General features: G+C 37.4%; 1 protein-coding gene across 4 annotated transcripts in view; it reads left to right on the top strand.

Annotated features, from left to right (window-relative positions):
• Positions 1-17438, top strand: part of ETV1 (ETS variant transcription factor 1) — a 98735-nt gene that overhangs the window by 42765 nt on the left and 38532 nt on the right. For all 4 annotated transcript variants that reach the window (XM_032402018.1, XM_032402020.1, XM_032402017.1 and 1 more), the window contains 3 exons: positions 5810-5939; positions 8760-8948; positions 13184-13431. In XM_032402018.1, coding sequence (XP_032257909.1) covers positions 5810-5939; positions 8760-8948; positions 13184-13431 — 567 coding nt within the window. The remainder of the gene's footprint in view (positions 1-5809; positions 5940-8759; positions 8949-13183; positions 13432-17438) is intronic.

Below are 17438 nucleotides of genomic sequence, written 5' to 3' on the forward strand. Positions count from 1 at the left end.
AAGATGCAGCTCTTGCGTGTTCTTTCTGCTTCTCCTCCTAAAGATCTGGTTGTCCGGAGGAGCTGGGGGTCATAGAAGTTTGCATGGAAACGCATCTGAGGAATGCCTGAGGAAGACTGTAGATTTCATAGATACATTTTCTGAAACTGTGGGAAGAAGTCAGGGATAAAGATACAAAGTAATATTATTTGAACTATTGCTTCTTTGTAAATGAAATGAAGGAGTTAACTCACTTGATTTGACACACTGGAAGAAGGAAAGATTCACTTTAATTAAAACTACCAACAACTCAGACCGCATGTCATTCCCTGTTTCAGACCCAGCAAGGACCGTACAGTAAGCGAAATGAAATGTACCTAGCAGCCTCGGCAGCAGGCTGGAGCCGTGTTCAGTGAAAGTAATTTAATTAGTGTTGATCATGACTCCAGATGATGGTGATTTGATAAGGAATAATTTAGTACTTAACAGCCTTTTACATGCACCAACTCCATGTGGGAAGGTAAAGCAAATTGCACAAAATGAATGTGCTGCTTTCACTTGTGCCTGTGCCAGTGAGCTGGAAAACTGCCTGTTAGCAGAACGCTCAGACTCTCAGCCCGGTGAAGAAATACCCAGCGCGTTCTCGGCTCAGCCCACTTTGGTGGGAGTCTCTGTACTATCCTTATTTAAGAATAAATAAGAGAATTCACTTTTGTGATACAGGATCTCTAGGAAGTAGGGAAGTGAAAATGGGGAAAATAAAGTTGCCTGTGGTTCTTGTGCGAAACGTTAGAGATCTTCAGGTTAGCTTCTTTTTTTTCCCCCACAGCAATTAAAAATTCCAAGCCAACTCAAATTCATTGGATTACTTATTTGTCTTACAATTAGAAAAAAAAAAAAATCACAGTTCCGAGGGCCTGTAATGATTAAGAGGCCCACACACGTTGCATGTGTTAGAGACACATTGATGTTGTGGAGTTATGTTAGGAGTGGGGGAGCACGAAACCTCTGGATTTGGAGAACCTGGGAAATCCTCAAGTGTGGGCATCTACTGAATAGAAAGACATTGTTAGATTTTTTTTTTTTTTTTTAAAGTCTTTGCAAGTACTGGATCTATTTCGGTGCAGCACACACTGGATCCAGATATGGATAAGCATCACAGTGGATTTGAAGTTAGCCCAGTTATGAGAATCACCTAGAAATTTTTGTAAGATACAGAATCCTGATCTATAGCCTAGCCTTAGTGAATTGTCATTTCTGGAAGTGGTGTATTAGTTTGCTTAGGGCTGCCATAACAAAGTATCACAAACAGAGTGGTTTAAAAAACAGACATTTACTGTGTCACAGTTCTGGAGGCTTGAGGTATAAGATGAGGGTGTTGGTAGGGTGGTTCTGAGCGCTCGGAGAGAGTCTAGTCCATGCATCTCTCCTGGCTTCTGATGGTTTGCTGGCAGTCTTTGGCATTCCTTGGCTTGTAGAAGCATAGCATCATCACTGCCTTCGTCTTCATGTGGCATTGTCCTCTGTGAGGGTCTCTATATCCTAATGCCTTTTTATAAGGACATGAGTCATATTGGATTATTGACTCATCTTAACTAATCTTCTCAAGAAGGTTACATACTGAGGTGTATTGGGGTTAGGATTTCACCATGAATTTTGGAGGGGTCATAATTCAACCTATAACATCTGAGGTCTGGGAATCCCTGGGTTTTTTTGTTTGTTTGTTTTTTGTTTTTCGAAAGTACCTGGTTAAATTTGATGATGGGTCAGATTTGAACATCCTAAGTTTAGGGATCAACTTGCCTCCAGTAGCATTGTGGGAATCCTTGCATCTCTTCATCTGAAGTCAAGTTAGGGAGCTCATGGAGCCCGTCCGAAAGCAGTAGTGCTCCAGACAGTGTCTCCATTAGGATGGATCGTGCTTTTTCTTTTAAGTTAATGTCAGTAGACACTTTGATAGGAGGCTACTGTTAGGCTAACAACCATCCGTGATGGCACCCCAGACTTGTCATTCCTCCCCTGACTCATCTGGAATCATTTATCCTATGAAATTAAAAATAAAACACACTTCCAAGGACCCGTTCTCAGATGTCTCTGTTGGAACAGGAGGCCAGACATATTCAAATATTTTAAGTTGTGTAGCATTGCTTGATGCCCCTCATATTTTTAGCCTTTTAGTTGAGATATGCATTTATGATAATGTAAAATTTTAACTGCACAGTTTGGTGAGTTTTACGTATGTATACATTCATAGAAGTGCCACTCAGAGCAAGGTATAAAATATTCCCAGTACTGTAGCAGGTTGCTAGGGCCCTTTCTCAGGAATTAACACTCCCGTTTACCAGTGGAAGGGAATTCTTTCTCTCATTCAGTTTGGTCTGTTCTTGAAATTCAAATGCTACATACTCTTTTGTGCTTGACTTCTTTTACTCAACTTCACATCTATATTTCTTTGTGTGTCAGTAATTTGTTCTTTGTTATTCCTGCATAGTATTTCATTGTGTGAATATGCCATGAATTATTATTTTTTTTAATTTTTTTTTTTTAAGATTTTATTTATTTGCGAGAGAGAGAATGAGAGACAGCATGAGAGGGAGGAGGGTCAGAGGGAGAAGCAGACTCCCTGCTGAGCAGGGAGCCTGATGTGGGACTCGATCCTGGGACTCCAGGATCATGACCTGAGCCGAAGGCAGTCGCTTAACCAACTGAGCCACCCAGGCGCCCTATGCCATGAATTATTTACCCATTTTCCTGCTAATGAACATTTGAGTTTTTCCAGTTTTTGCTATGTTGAATAAAGCTGCTATGAATATTCTTAGACATGTCTTTTGGTGAACATATGCAGTCCCTTCTCTTGGATATATACCTAAGATGGAAATTCCTGGATCATGGGGTACATTTATGTTGCTGCCTTAGTGGATACTGCCAAAAAGTTTGCCAAGGTGTTGATATCAAATTTATACTCCCAGCAGCATATATAAAAGTTCCTGTTGACTCTAGGTCTTCTTCAAAACTTGGTAATGTCGATCTTTTGCAGCTTAGCCACCGTAGTGTGTGTATAATGATGATCTTATGTGGTTTTATTTGCATTTTCCTGATAAGTAAAGATGTTGACCCCCTTTTTACATAGGCTTTTTGTTGTTGTTCATTTGTTTGTTTTACCATTTGGATGTCTATAGTCTTCTGTTATGAAGTTCCTGTTCAAGGCTTTTGCCCACTTTTTTAATTGGGTCATTTGTTTTGTCTTATTAATTTTTAGCAATTCTTACTATGCTGAATATGAGCTTTTTGTCAGAGCTTTCTATACCAAAAAAAAAAGTCTGTGGCTTACATTGTACTCTTTTAATAGTGTTTTTGATGAAGAGAAATTCTGAATTTCAGTGAAGCGTAATTTATAGGTTATTCTATTTTATGGTTAGTGCTTTTAGTGTCCTGTTTGTTAACCCTATTCTCCCTCATGGTCCCAAAGACTTTTAAAATATACTACTATTGGATATAGTAGTCTCTGATAAATCTGGTATTTTGATAAATATGATAAACTTTGCATCATACTGTGTTTTTATTAGTTCCTGAGGTCTCACCTACTTTTATTCATATGACTTAGATCTGATTTCTCAGGTATAATAATTTGGTGCTACTATGAATGACAAATTGAGTTTCCGATGTGTTGCTACTGTTTTTTCTTAGGAAAATGTAAAACCCAATATGTAATCCAAAGTGCTAAACTTGGGCATACACATTATACTGTATATGTTCAAAGAAGTACTAAGTGGTTGAAAACTCTTTGTTAAGAAAGCAACACATGTATGGTCAGTGAGTTCATTATACAATATTTGTCATTCTAAGAAGCAGCACACACACACACACACACATACACAGGCAGAGAATTTTCTTACACTACTTTAAATCCTTTGTGGATTTTTTCACATTTTAAAAAGTTTTTATTGTGCAATTTGGGACTTAGTTAAAAGGAAAGAGAATAATGTAATGAACTCCCACCTACCCATCAATCAGCTTTAACATTTACCAATATTTTTCTAATTTGATTTCTCTCTCATACATCATTTTTCCTAGACTATTTTAAAGAAAATCCCAGACATCTTATTATTTTATGTAAATACTTTATGAATCTCTAACTTTAAATCTTTTTTGTGTGTGTAATTGCCATTCCATGATCACATCCAACAAAATGAACAATAATTTCTTCAATATCTAATATCTAGTTCATATTTAGATGTCTTATTTGTCACCAAGTTGCCTTTTTATAGCTGTTGTTTTTTCAAATTAGAATCCTAACAAGTCCTCATGTTCTTAAATCTCTTCTGTCTCAGTGGTTAATAAATTATAACTTTCTGACTTGGTAAAGTTAAAGAGCATGAGTACCCTTGACATATGAAAACACATGTAATTTCTCCTTTGTTTCTGTTCCTCTACTCTCTACTTTAAGTAGGTATGTTAAACTCACAGTATATCCAGAAAATATTTTGAAATAGACCACCCAGTGGAATTAGTTTATCACTATCAAGTTTTTCTTAGACAACTAATTTAGGTGAAATTTGTTTATTTCTTTGGCAAATGTATATTCTACAGTGTTTCAGATGGCTCTTGAGTACCATAGAACATTTCTGTCAATATTATGTGCATATCCAAACAAATAGCATATATTTGCCTATAGCTTGGTAGCTCTTGATACCAAATTACTATGTTAAATTATATATGACGTTCAAACTAGTACAAGTTTATAATGCTGTCATGTCACAATCAAGATTGAATGGCATCATAAATCATGAAGTTTCTCTTGTCATATCTTCCTTTATAGAGAACAGTATTTTGTGTTTTAATTCCAGTTCTTACAGGAGTTAGAATAAATCTCCAGAATGTGTGTTCTTCTTGTGTTTATCCCTTGATTAGTCATATTTGTGCATATCGTACATGAAAATAAAATCCATTCTCATGTGTACTTCCCTTTTTCTTTTTAGTAATTTTCCATTTATACTAAAACTCCTAATAAGATCTCTAATAGGAAAAAGAATAAAAACGTACATAGCGTTATTTATTTATTGGTTTTAAAGCTGATTCTTCCCAAACATACGTATTTCCTCTAGCCTTCATATTTTATATGATGTTTGTATTATATTAAGCATTAATGAATATAAGTATAACCATCAAGTTGCATGAAAAAGGATAAAACATCGTTTGATATAGAAAAATTGTCATTTGACAAATAATTTTCACATATTTCTCACATTTTATCTCATAACTCTGGTAAGTAGATAGGCAGGTACTTTTACCTTTATTTTATAGATGAGCATTGGCCTCAAAGATTTTGAGTTTTTTGCCCTAATGATCATCAGTTACAACTGGACCTGCATTTGGATTTTCTTTCTTATAGTCCAGTTGTCATTCCATGAAACCATTACTCTTCATGGGCTTGAGATATTTTCCTTTCAGTAATGCTGAAAATTGTGTTCCAGTCCTCACTTAATTCTTGGATAATCAGTTGAGGCTTTTCGTCTTTAATCACTGGAAATTTTTTGGAAATGTTTTCAAAACTTTCTGAAAATTGAGCTTCTAGTATTATTAATAGCAGCTGAGCAAATTATAAGCAATTCACTTTAAGTAATGGGAGTTCAAGCGTGCATTTGTTAAGCAGTGAAAGCAGAAAATACAAGGATTCTCTAGAATCTTTTCTTCCATGAAATTCATTAAATGTGATTTTTCTTTGTCAGTATGAAATGTTAGTGGCATTTTAACCAAGAGAAGTCGAACCGATGACTTAATTCCTAACAACATTTCATTTGTGTGGATATTTTGTTTGTTTGTTTTCTAGTGGCTTTTCATGGCCTACCACTGAAAATCAAGAAGGAACCCCACAGTCCGTGTTCAGAACTCGGCTCTGCCTGCAGTCAGGAGCAGCCCTTTAAATTCAGCTATGGAGAGAAGTGCCTGTATAATGTCAGGTAAAGCCGTCAGGTGTAGAGCGAGGGTGGTGGTTCTTACTGAAACAACAAATCCGGAATAATATCAATTCTCAAGTTCTATTTTATCTGAGTTACATCTTCAGCACATAACAGGCTAATTAGCTAATGTGTTTAGCCGAACTCGGAAGAACCGTACACCATCCGATCAAACACTTTTAGAATCATTTTAAAGCATTAATTTTCATCCAAATCGTTAGTTGCTTTTCTACTGTAGTGATGCATCCTGGGTTTGAAAAGAGGGTCTTACTTGGCATGAACAGCTATTGAAGGTTCTCATTAGAATGGATGCATTATGCACTTTAGATAGAGTCTGTAGAAAAAAATGAAACATTTGGCAGGTCTGAGCAGTACATTAGTTATCTGACAGGCTTTGCAGATGATCTATAAGATGCGTTCATGGAGAATTGCAATAAAGTTAGAATTTTATAAGGCTTAGTACAGGCTATTATCTATTAAAAAGCCAGTTGTTCCTTTTGATGATAATAAAGGGTGGAGCAGTAAAATTACTTTGCTCATTTGTTAGAAGATTTGATAACATATATGTTCATTAAAAACCCTTCACAGTAAATTGCATTCTGTTACTTTTCATATTGGCCTCTAATTGCATGAGGAGAAGTTGGCTCTGTATATTGAGTATCATTATTCTCAATTACAGTAGAAACTTAGTCCTTAAAAGGAGCTCACTTGGAAACTTATAAAAACGATTACAAATATTTGCAGTTTTAGAAGTTAACATAGATTCAAGTTCATATACATTATGATCCAAAAGAGTGTTCTGTATTCTATTTACGGCATGTAATGTTATGTCCAAGATATCTAAGATTTAAGAAACTTAGATTTGTGCAATCTCATGGCAGCTGACCAGTGTTGTGATATTTTATTGCTATTTGTTCTTGCAAACTTGTCTTTTATATCTGCTTTTCTATGAGGATCACCAGAGCCTGAAATTATGAGCCAGCTCACTTGAAACTGCAAAGCTTTTATTTAAAAAGATCTCTTGTAGAAGCCATTCAAGCACACTGAGTTCAGTTAAAATCATAATGATCAATCTGAGTTTTATTTATAGTGTTTTTAAATTTTGCATTTTCTCTTTAAGAGTACTGTATATTCACAGAATAATTATTTAACATACTGAAAAATTTCAAGTTAATGAACCAGATAGATAAATAATTGTCATTGCATCTCAGCATTGATCAGAAGTGTGACTATGAAATTGCTCCTGCTTTGTATGACCTATCTGACATTCATAAATTAATAGTAGACAAATCACCTGAATATTTTGAGGTCCTTCTTGGGGACCAATAATTTCCACAGTCTAGTACTTCCATTTCTATACGAACAATGTAACTCAATACAGTATTTTATGGAGAAAAAAAAAAGTAGTGTCCTAGGGCAGAAGATAGATCATTTTTTTCTTTTTACATGGGAATAAGACAGGCAAACTATTTTGTAGAAGAAGGGGTTTCTCCTTCAAAAATATTGGTAAAGGAAATAGGTAGAACCAAACATAATATGAGTACTGTTGACTTTGCTTTAAAGCCAACAGTTGACTTCTCTACACTTCTGTGAAGTATTTTTGCACTTGGATGTAATTCTGTGGTATAGATGTGGCAACTGAATAAATTATTTCAGAAGTTAGTCCAAAAAGAATGTTTCTTTTTTAAAAAGGAAAAACTATGTATTGATAATCACTTTTTATTTTAAAAGATGTATTATTTTAACCTAGAAATACCTTTCTTATTCAGAAATTTAAGTAAAATTTATTCTTAGTAAAATATTTTTTAGATTATAAAAATTAGTTAAATCATATTCCCAAGAGGAAGTGCAACAAAGGAAAGCAACTTAAATCCATAGTGTATATAAAAACAAGCTTACTCATTTTATTCCTTGGTAATTCTGTTTAAAAGTTAGACTATGACAATAGGATTTTCTTTTTAAGAATCTCATTTTGTACCTATTATTTTTTTCTAAGATTTTATTTATTTGACAGAGAGACACAGTGAGAGAGGGAACACAAGCAGGGGGAGTGGGAGAGGGAGAAGCAGGCTTCCCGCTGAGCAGGGAGCCCGATGCAGGGCTCGATCCCAGGACCCTGGGACCATGACCTGAGCCGAAGGCAGACGCTTAACGACTGAGCCACCTAGGCGCCCTTGTACCTATTCTTATACTCCAAGAAAGTTTAACTATATCAGAGACATTTTAATTTGCCTCATTACTCTTTATTATCCCATGTGAGGAAGTTAATGCCAGGCATCATTTATTTTATATTAAAAAATGAAAATAAGGCGAAAGGATTGCCTTCTTAAAATTTTTATCATAAATAAAGGCAAGCCAGGAATGGTCTCCATCTTACGAAATTGAGGTTAGTGTCTTGTTCTAAAATCTTACGTAATATGGAACAATGATAGTATCAGAAATATTTAATGATTTAGAAAAGATCTATCCAACTTGCTCAAGGAAACATATCAAGAATAGATACATCAATAATTATTTCCATAGTTCCAGTGCTCTCATAGACAGCGATTTTTCCGTATACTAAGTTGTTTGTGTAGGTATTAAAACACGTGTTTTATATTTATGCTAATACCGAGTTATATGTTAATTATCCTATTTTCTGTGTAAGTGGTGGGTGATTCTGCAGATTACATGTTTTAGGATTATAAAAAACCAATACTTATAAAATTCTCACTTCCTTATGACTTGAGCCTAGAATATTTTTTGCTTTTCTTGGGTTGGAAGAAAAATTGTTTAATCGTTCCAAAGAAACAGATGTTCTCTTCTCTTTTGTTCCTCGGGTAGTGCCTATGATCAGAAGCCACAAGTGGGAATGAGGCCCTCCAACCCCCCAACACCGTCCAGCACCCCAGTATCCCCACTACATCATGCATCTCCAAACTCCACTCACACTCCGAAGCCTGACCGCGCCTTCCCAGCTCACCTCCCTCCTTCGCAGCCCATACAAGACAGCAGCTACCCCATGGACCACAGGTAAACTGCAAGTACTATATATTTTTTAATGTTTTTAGCATCTTGGAAGAAATTTCTATTACTAATTCCTAAGACCTATGGTAGATTTAAGGTGAGCGTATTAATTTTGCACATCTTTGCAAAATATTTTTAGAAAGAGCTTGCCCTATCTATAGTTATAAATAATTTGTGGAGAAGGTCATTTATAAACATTCCTTTTAGAAACATTTAAATTGGTTGCTAAAGTGGAAAATTAATCTATATACCGACATTTGAACATTTTCCTTTCGCTTTGCCTGAATTAAATTGCCTCACTTAAACTTTAAATCAGATCATCCCATTTTTATGAGCATATGTGTGTACTTGTTCTATAAAGTTAGGAGACTAATTTTAGTAGGTGGCTTATGGAATTAGGTTCTTTACCTTAGATTGAATGGTTTAGCTGTACATAGTTTTGCAGAATAGAACTTATTTGATTAAAACTATTTTCCATCCTTTCCAAGTGATGAATATTTAATGGCAGTAGATGCATGACCCTGGACACTGAGAATATAAAGTTAAGAGATTGAGACTGAATTATTATTCCTTAGAAAGAAGGAAGGCAAGAGCCAGAACGTGGAGCTAGGGAGTATGCTGTGGTGGATAATTCTGGACTCCTAGAGATGAATTCATATCTAAATAAAATATTGGAGTACCTTTAGCACTTTTAATAATACAGCTTAAAACACGGGTTGATTGTATACAGCATCCTTCCTTTCCTTTCTGCCTTGTAATTATATGGAGCCAATGGTGTTCTGGGAAGGGTTTAACGGTGGGATTGATGGGAGAAGAGCCCAAAGACGTCATCTGTGGCATTTGATACGTCTGTGATGTAAATATTCCGACTCAGAGCTATCATTCTGACAGCTCTGGAGGTGGAGTCAGAAAGAGATGTGTAGTAGCAACACAGCTTTATTTAGTATTTCTACCATACAGATAAAATGGACGTAAGCTCTGGAACATAATCAGTAGTAACATGTAGTAAAATAATTTGCAAGGGATGAGTTTTGAGTACCTATCGCCTTTGTTTTTAATATAATATTTAGAAAGTTATAAATTGACATCATTTAATTCTTAATAATCCTGTGTTTAACAATTGGCTCGCCGTATTTCTGAAAATATAACAATAAGCCAGTGCAAACTGGCTCTGACACACCATTATAAAAATAACTCAGCCGAAGGAATCCTCTGGATCAGCAGAGGAAACCAGAAGATGTGTCACTGGCAACTTTCTGAAAATACGGGAGGACTCAGATCTGCTTTTTATAGGTTACTTAATGTGACTCAATCTCAAATTCAGCTAACTCTCTTTTGGTATGATGGATAAGATTAAAGCAGTCTTTACAATGTGCAACTAAGCCGTATCTTTGCCACCTTTGTTTCCATCACTGAGTCCTTTTGTGCTTTGGTTATGAAATGCCTCCTATGATCTTTCCCTTCTCACTCCGTAGACTGGAGACCTTGTCAGAGTGTGATGGTATGTGCATCTGTGTAAACAGTTTTGTAAATACAGATGAAAGAAATCTTATTGCAGGGTGGGCCATTAAACAGATGCACATTGTGCAGGACTGAAAGGGAGGAAGAGTACAAACAAGAAAAGCAAGTCCTCTTTTGTCCACTTGCGGTGACTTCCCCAAGTCCCCCTTTCGTGAGGCTCTCCCACTTGCAAGCTTGTGTCGTCGGCCATTTGCGTGGAGCAGTTCGGGAAGGTGACTGCTGAACAAGCGGAATGCCTGGGTTTCGGTGACCTAACGTGAGAGGCTTTAGCCAAATCCATTTTAGTTTCTCTACTTGAAGTCAAATATTTGAGACTGAGAACAGCCGGCCCGGAACTAGAAGAGGGAAGCTCGGGGTCTTTTCCCACTGCCCCCCACTGAGTTTTGAGGACAGTACCAGCTGGCCAATCCCAGGAAAATCTCGGAAGCCGTATGTTTCTGAGGAGGATTTCTTGGAGGGTTCTAGCCAACCAATGACAGTCCCTCGCTTATAAATGGCAAAATTTGCTCCGGGAACAGATCCTTTCTCCAAATAGCCCCCTCCATCCCGGGCACCCCACCTCACTCTGGGAATGCTTTATGGCCAACTGGGCTGCACCCTGCTTCCTTTCCTCAGGCTCATTCTGTTCCTTGGGCCAGCCCTTTGGCACTTGTCCCTGAACCCACTGTGCAGGAGCCCTGTCTCTCTTTCTCAGTGTTTCCCACCACTTATACACTGTTTTTCTGTATCCAAGAAGCATCAGCGTGCTCTCCTTGCGCATTAACTCTCTTCCAGAAGCCACTTGAGTCACTTTACCTTTATCATTGCCCAGTGCCTCCTAAGAATGGCATGAGACACTTGTAGCTTCCTGTGAAGCCTGCATGTTGAATAGATATGTGGTCCTCAGGAGGTACCAACGAGAATCGGGTCGACTCGTAAAAACAAATGGTTTGATTCCTTACAAAGCTTTTAGTCTAAGTATTATTAACTTCCTTTTAAGGCTTTCACAAGTGAGCTGGTTTCTTATTTTAACTTCAAGTTACAATTTTCTGATTCACTCCTTGACAGTTCTTAATGATAATTTCTGTTTCTTTTTTTGGCTAATGAAATAAGCAAGAGAAGGGAAATGAATGCAGTGCCAGTCAGCGTGTTTGGCAATATCGGAGTTTCTAAGTTTATTTTCTGCAGGTGTAGGTGGAATTTCAGTGCTTTCTATGGCAGTCAGTAAACTTAGAGTTAAATCACGGCGGGATAGAGAGGAAGGAGTGTTTGTGGAAATGCTAAAGTGATTTGCTTTGCCGTTCTTTAGCTTTTACCTTATTTTCATTTACCAACCGTTACCAAAATTAAATGTTAACTTTCCAAATTAAAGTCTCAGGAATGCTTTTAGTGTTGGCGGGGTGGGGGGGGGGGGGGGGGGTTGGTCGGTTAATAGGTTTATATTTGCTCATAGAAATGTTGGGTAGGTTATTTTTAAGCACTCTTGGGGCATTTTAGAGTACTTTTGACTCTTTAATTAATCCACATCTTTGTGGTGGGTCAATGATATTATAGATGAGAAACACAGAACCGAACGATTATGTGATTAGCCAATCATTACACAGCATAACCAAGAAGGAAGGAAGAGAGGGACTTGCTGTCAGCCTTCTCCTGAGGCCTCAGAACTTCCTCATGACCCCACAGCACAACCTGTCCCAAATCTACTCCGCTCATACATCTTCTTTCCATCTGTATATTTGATGCTCATTTGTATCAATTTGATATTTTGTTTGAAGCTATTGGAAGCTGATGTGTCCTGTACTGCAGTTTGACGGTAGAGAGGTGGTCTTTTAAAAACCAGCCTGGGTTTTAGTCTCTGTAATATTTTCCCGTTTTATTTCTCACCAGAATACAATGTTCTTTAGAACATTGTTGAAGATTTAAGAGTCTTGCCCATTTGAGACGAGGGTCATTCCTCTCTTGCTTCCTCAGTAACTGATGATAAGGGAAGGAAAACCAGTTAAGTAGGTTAATAAAAACCTGGTTGATTTTTTGGTGTTTGTTGATTAGTTTGGTAACAATTAAGAGACAGGAGATGTACTTTGGAATCAGATTCTGTTTTTCCTGGTTTGTTTTTTCTTGTCTATAATTACTTGAGACTCTCTTAATTTGAAAATTTGGTAAATAATCCAATTTGTTTAGAATTGGGCATTTTAGCTTGTTAGGGGGTGTGTTTTCACAAAATAATACACTGCTCTCCTATCCCTACTCAAAGCACACCTTTAACTCACTGTAGTGTACCAAAATGGTGCTGCAAGGGACAGTTTATCAAAGAACACAAGTCCTATTGTGATTAAAAAACAGGGTGCTACTGACCCAGGAAGGAGAAATCCAGTCCTTGTTAAAGATTTGCTCTTCAGGGGTGCCTGGGTGGCTCAGTTGGTTAAGCGTCCGCCTTCGGCTCAGGTCATGATCCCAGGGTCCTGGGATCGAGCCCCGCATTGGGCTCCCTGCTCAGTGGGGAGTCTGCTTCTCCCTCTGCCCGTACCCCCAGCTCATTTTCTCTCTCCACCCCCACCCCCAGCAAAAATAATAAATAAATAAATAAATAAATAAATAATCTTAAAAAAAAAAAAAAAAGATTTGCCTTTCAGGTCAGTTGGTATTATGCTCATTAACAAAACAGTTGAAAATTGTAGTCGTATTTTAAGGAGTATTCCTTGTCAACTTTTTTACTTAAAACATGCTCTCCTGTTTCCCAGATTTCGCCGCCAGCTCTCTGAACCCTGTAATTCTTTTCCTCCTCTGCCGACAATGCCAAGGGAAGGCCGTCCTATGTACCAACGGCAGATGTCTGAGCCAAACATCCCCTTCCCACCTCAAGGCTTTAAGCAGGAGTACCACGACCCAGTGTACGAACACAACACCATGGTTGGCGGTGCGGCCAGCCAAAGCTTCCCTCCTCCTCTGATGATTAAACAGGAACCCAGAGACTTTGCATATGATTCAGGTAGGCCTGGGCTTTAAGTTACATTTAAAACATCTTTTCACTTGTTTGTCACTTTGATTAATGTTTGCGTCGCATGGGGTAAGTCATGACCATTTGGTGTGGAATCTTTCTGATTTTATCCCTTCTTTGAATCTTTCTGTGTGAAGCTGGACCATCAAACCATTTTGGCTTGAGCTGGTTGAAGTAGTGTCTAGAAATGAAACCAGTCCAAAAAAAAGTGTTATTTGTAAAATTAGGCACACTCTCAGTCCAAGAGCATAACATTGTAATTCTTTTCTTGATTTTGGGCTTTTTTTCCATTTTGCTACTGCAGCATTATTTAATAACAATGCTTCCAGAAAGTAATATTCTTTTGTATTGGCTCATTTAGTGCTTAAAACTGTTTGTTTTTCCCTTTATTAATGGCAAGATTCCACTGGTCCAAAAGTAAGATTCTTACATATTAGAAGAAGAAGAGCAAAAATACAACATCTGAGTTTCAAAATGGTTTATTTGTAGAGCTTAGCTTTGGTCTCACTGAGCCAGAAAGACCCCCCTACCTCCAGAGAAGTATATCAAGATGGAGAAAAAAGGAGGTCTTCTGAAAGTAAGGAAATATAAATTGGTTATGAGTATTATCACCAACTTTGCCAACATGTGACCTTGAGACTTTAGAAGAATTATGTAACTCATCTCACTTTCCCCCATTACAATCTCAAAATCAGGATGTCTGCTTTTCAGATATCTCAGGAATTTTGAAAGAAAGTATGAAATCAAAGCTAATGCTTATAAGAAGGGTACAGTGTGCCTGCAAAACATTATTAACATTATTGTAACTGGTGAATAGATGGTTGTGGACTTGGAAATACTTGAAAACAATATAATTTCCTCTTGTTTAGATGCAACATTATGGTTGTTCTTTGAGAGGGGACTGTTGCTTCTCTAGGAATAACTGCTGAATTTTTCTATCAGTTCTAGTTGAAGAAAGAAAATTATCTCTAATTTGACTTTTTAACTTGCATAAAATTACCTGCTTTATTATAAACTGCTCTTGAAGCTCAGCAAGGGGGAGCCCTACAACTCAGAGTCTCCTTTTGGCCACCCTTCTTCTTTGGGCAAGAGGTTCAAAGGATTGTCAGAGGACTTGCCTACTCAGAGGTCAGACCTCCACCTTTAGAAAGGGCACCAGCTACCAAGGACCCATGAATTCCCTGCCTCACTGGCCCTAAGTCCACTTCCACAGCCTGAGCAGTTTCATCCCAGGCTCAGTTTTCTGAAGGCAGAGCACGTTGCTCCTGTGTACACACCGAGGTCCAAGGAAGTGGCCACCGGGTAGCTGTTTGTAGCTGAACGAGGATGGAGCTTGCATGTGCCCCTTTGCCTGCGTATGAGGCCCCCATGGTATGTGGCGCAATGTGGGGTTATGGGGATAGGAAAAGAAGCAGAAAGCGGGGTGAGCTGGGGTCTGAAGACTAGAAGCTGGTTCCCTACCATCCTATTCCAGGGCTAATCTTAGAGATTTCCTCAAATTCTAAATTTGATGTGGCCTTCCATTTGTTGTGAATGGTATATTTTCAAGGCATGGGAGGAGAAAACATATTTATTTATCTGTTTGTTGGTTGGTTTACAATGAAAAAAATTTAAACATACGGCATGAGGGCCTTTATTTGAATGCTTGCCTCCCACGCTCTGTAATTTGGAGACTAAGTGTACCTGAAATGTACCGTAGTTTCATGTTTAGAACTTTGTATATTTGTCCATAGTTTCTGTCCATAATTAAGAATCCTATTATCTAATAATTTTATAGATGGGTCATTTTTCTCTATAAATTTCAAATCCTTTTAACTGATCGTCTCTTCCCCCCTCAAACCATATTTGCTTCCCCCCTCAAACCATATTTTTTGAAGTCACCATGATTTCCAGAAACTTTACATAGAAAATACATATAAAATAACCCAAATAATTTGTTCAAAAGGACTTATAAGGCATAACATTTAGAGAGTATCTGTGTGGTCTAGAAATGTTTTTATGTGTATAATTTAGCAAGATTGATATTGAAACCATTTTCTTGATTCTGTAGTTAGCTCCATATAGATCTCTTTTCCTCATATTTATGTAACATGTAAAATTATGTATAACATGGTGTTGAGCATATGTACCTTTTCTTGAGAAGATGCATTATTGGTGGGCCATACATAATATGAACTTCAGAGTCAGTCACTGTCTGACCCTTAAAAGCACAGATGTAGCCTAAAAAGCATAGTCCATGGCTTAGCTCAGGCTGCTCTAATAAACTACCATCGATTGGGAAGCTTAAACAACACACATTTATTTCTCACAGTTCTGCAGGCTGGGAAGTCCCAAGGTCAAGGTGCCGGCAGATCTCATTCCTGGGAAGGACCCTCTTCCTGCCTTGCAGATGGCCACTTTCTCACTGTGTCCCTTATGTGACAGAGAGTAAGCGAGCTCTGATCCTTCTTCCTCTTCTTATAAAGGCACCAATTCCATCATGGGGGGTCCCACCCTCCTGACTTAATCCAGCCCTTATTACCTCTCAGGGGCCCCATCTCCAAATACGATCACACCGGGCATTAGGGCATCTACAGTGAATTGTGGGGGACATAACCATTCTGTCTGTAACTGTCCAGTATCCTATTTTAAAGGGATATAGGGCATGTCTTCTGTTAAGTGTACCATAATACCTTGCAAGTGACTTGTAGAATAGTTGTTTAACATTTGGGAAGCTGTTAATTTAGATTCCTTTCTTCCCTCTAAATTCTATTGCGGATTGCTAAAGAAGTATGGCACCTTTGAATTCTAATTTCAGTATTGCCAATAGGATACAGTTCTGTTTTGTTTGAATAGTTAAGTCGTAAAGTTGTGTCTTCTGGTTGTGGTCTAAAAAAAACTTCAGTAACAGTGTGTTACCAGGGCCTGTGAAAAATTAATATGCAAGTATCAAAATGTATTTCCCTGGCCACTAAGTTGCTGCAATTGAGTTGGCTGACCTGTCTGTATGTGTCATACATTCATACATTGCAGTCAACAAGGATGATCTCCAAATATTTTGTTTTGTGGTCATTAGTTCTTTCATCCCTGCTAGAGCACATTAAATAATCTTTTTAGGGAATCTAATGTATTTATCGCTGGATCATTGATTTCTTGGTTCACTTACTGAGGTTGAGCAAATGGGACATTAGAAAATAGTTTATGTGATTTAAAAACAATGCAAAAACGTTTCATAGTTTACTTAGCATCTGTGATCCAAAGGTTTTCCTTTCAGAAGGCCCCTAGAACTCTTTATTGCTTAATTCAATATAACATAAATGTTGTGAAAATAAAAGAAGCTTTGTAAGTGAAAAGGCAGCATGATTATGCTCTAATAAAGCCTGACATTAATTATGACATGGGAAATGGAAGGTCTATTAGTTATAATTATAATTACAGGAATGCAATTTCAACTGCTGAGTGTTCAAGCTAAAAAAAATGCAAAATATTATGTTAGTAGAGTAGAAATTATTATTCAGGAGAAGAGAATAAAATCTGTATCAGAGGACACTTGGAGAAGATAAAAAAAATATATTTAGGGACAGTTTGGTGATCTAGTAGAGTGTGATCACGATTATATTAGGATATTGAGTTCTAAATAATCACATCTGTTATTGTTTTCTTTCTCATCTTCTCTAGCCTAATAGTACTGCACAAAGCAGTACACAGGTTTTTTTGTTAGTTGGTTGGTTTCTCCTGAATCCAACATGATTTTCTCTTTCTTGCCCTAATGGCCAAGTGACTACATTAATTGAATGTGCATTGAGTGCTTCGTGGGAGTTCCTTATGCAGTGCCCCACTTTCATAGAATCATAATTATTTTCCCATTTTCATGTTTGCATATGAGGTTTTGCAGATTCACAATGCCCAAGGAGGCAAATATTTTATATATTCAGAGCAACATATTTCATTGGAGTTGTTTGTGTTAATTGATTCTTTCGTTCTTTCTTTCTTTCTTTCTTTTTCTTTCTTTCTTTCTT

The sequence above is a fragment of the Phoca vitulina genome, unplaced genomic scaffold (assembly GCF_004348235.1).
Source record: "Phoca vitulina isolate PV1807 unplaced genomic scaffold, GSC_HSeal_1.0 scaffold4, whole genome shotgun sequence".
NCBI lineage: Eukaryota > Metazoa > Chordata > Mammalia > Carnivora > Phocidae > Phoca > Phoca vitulina.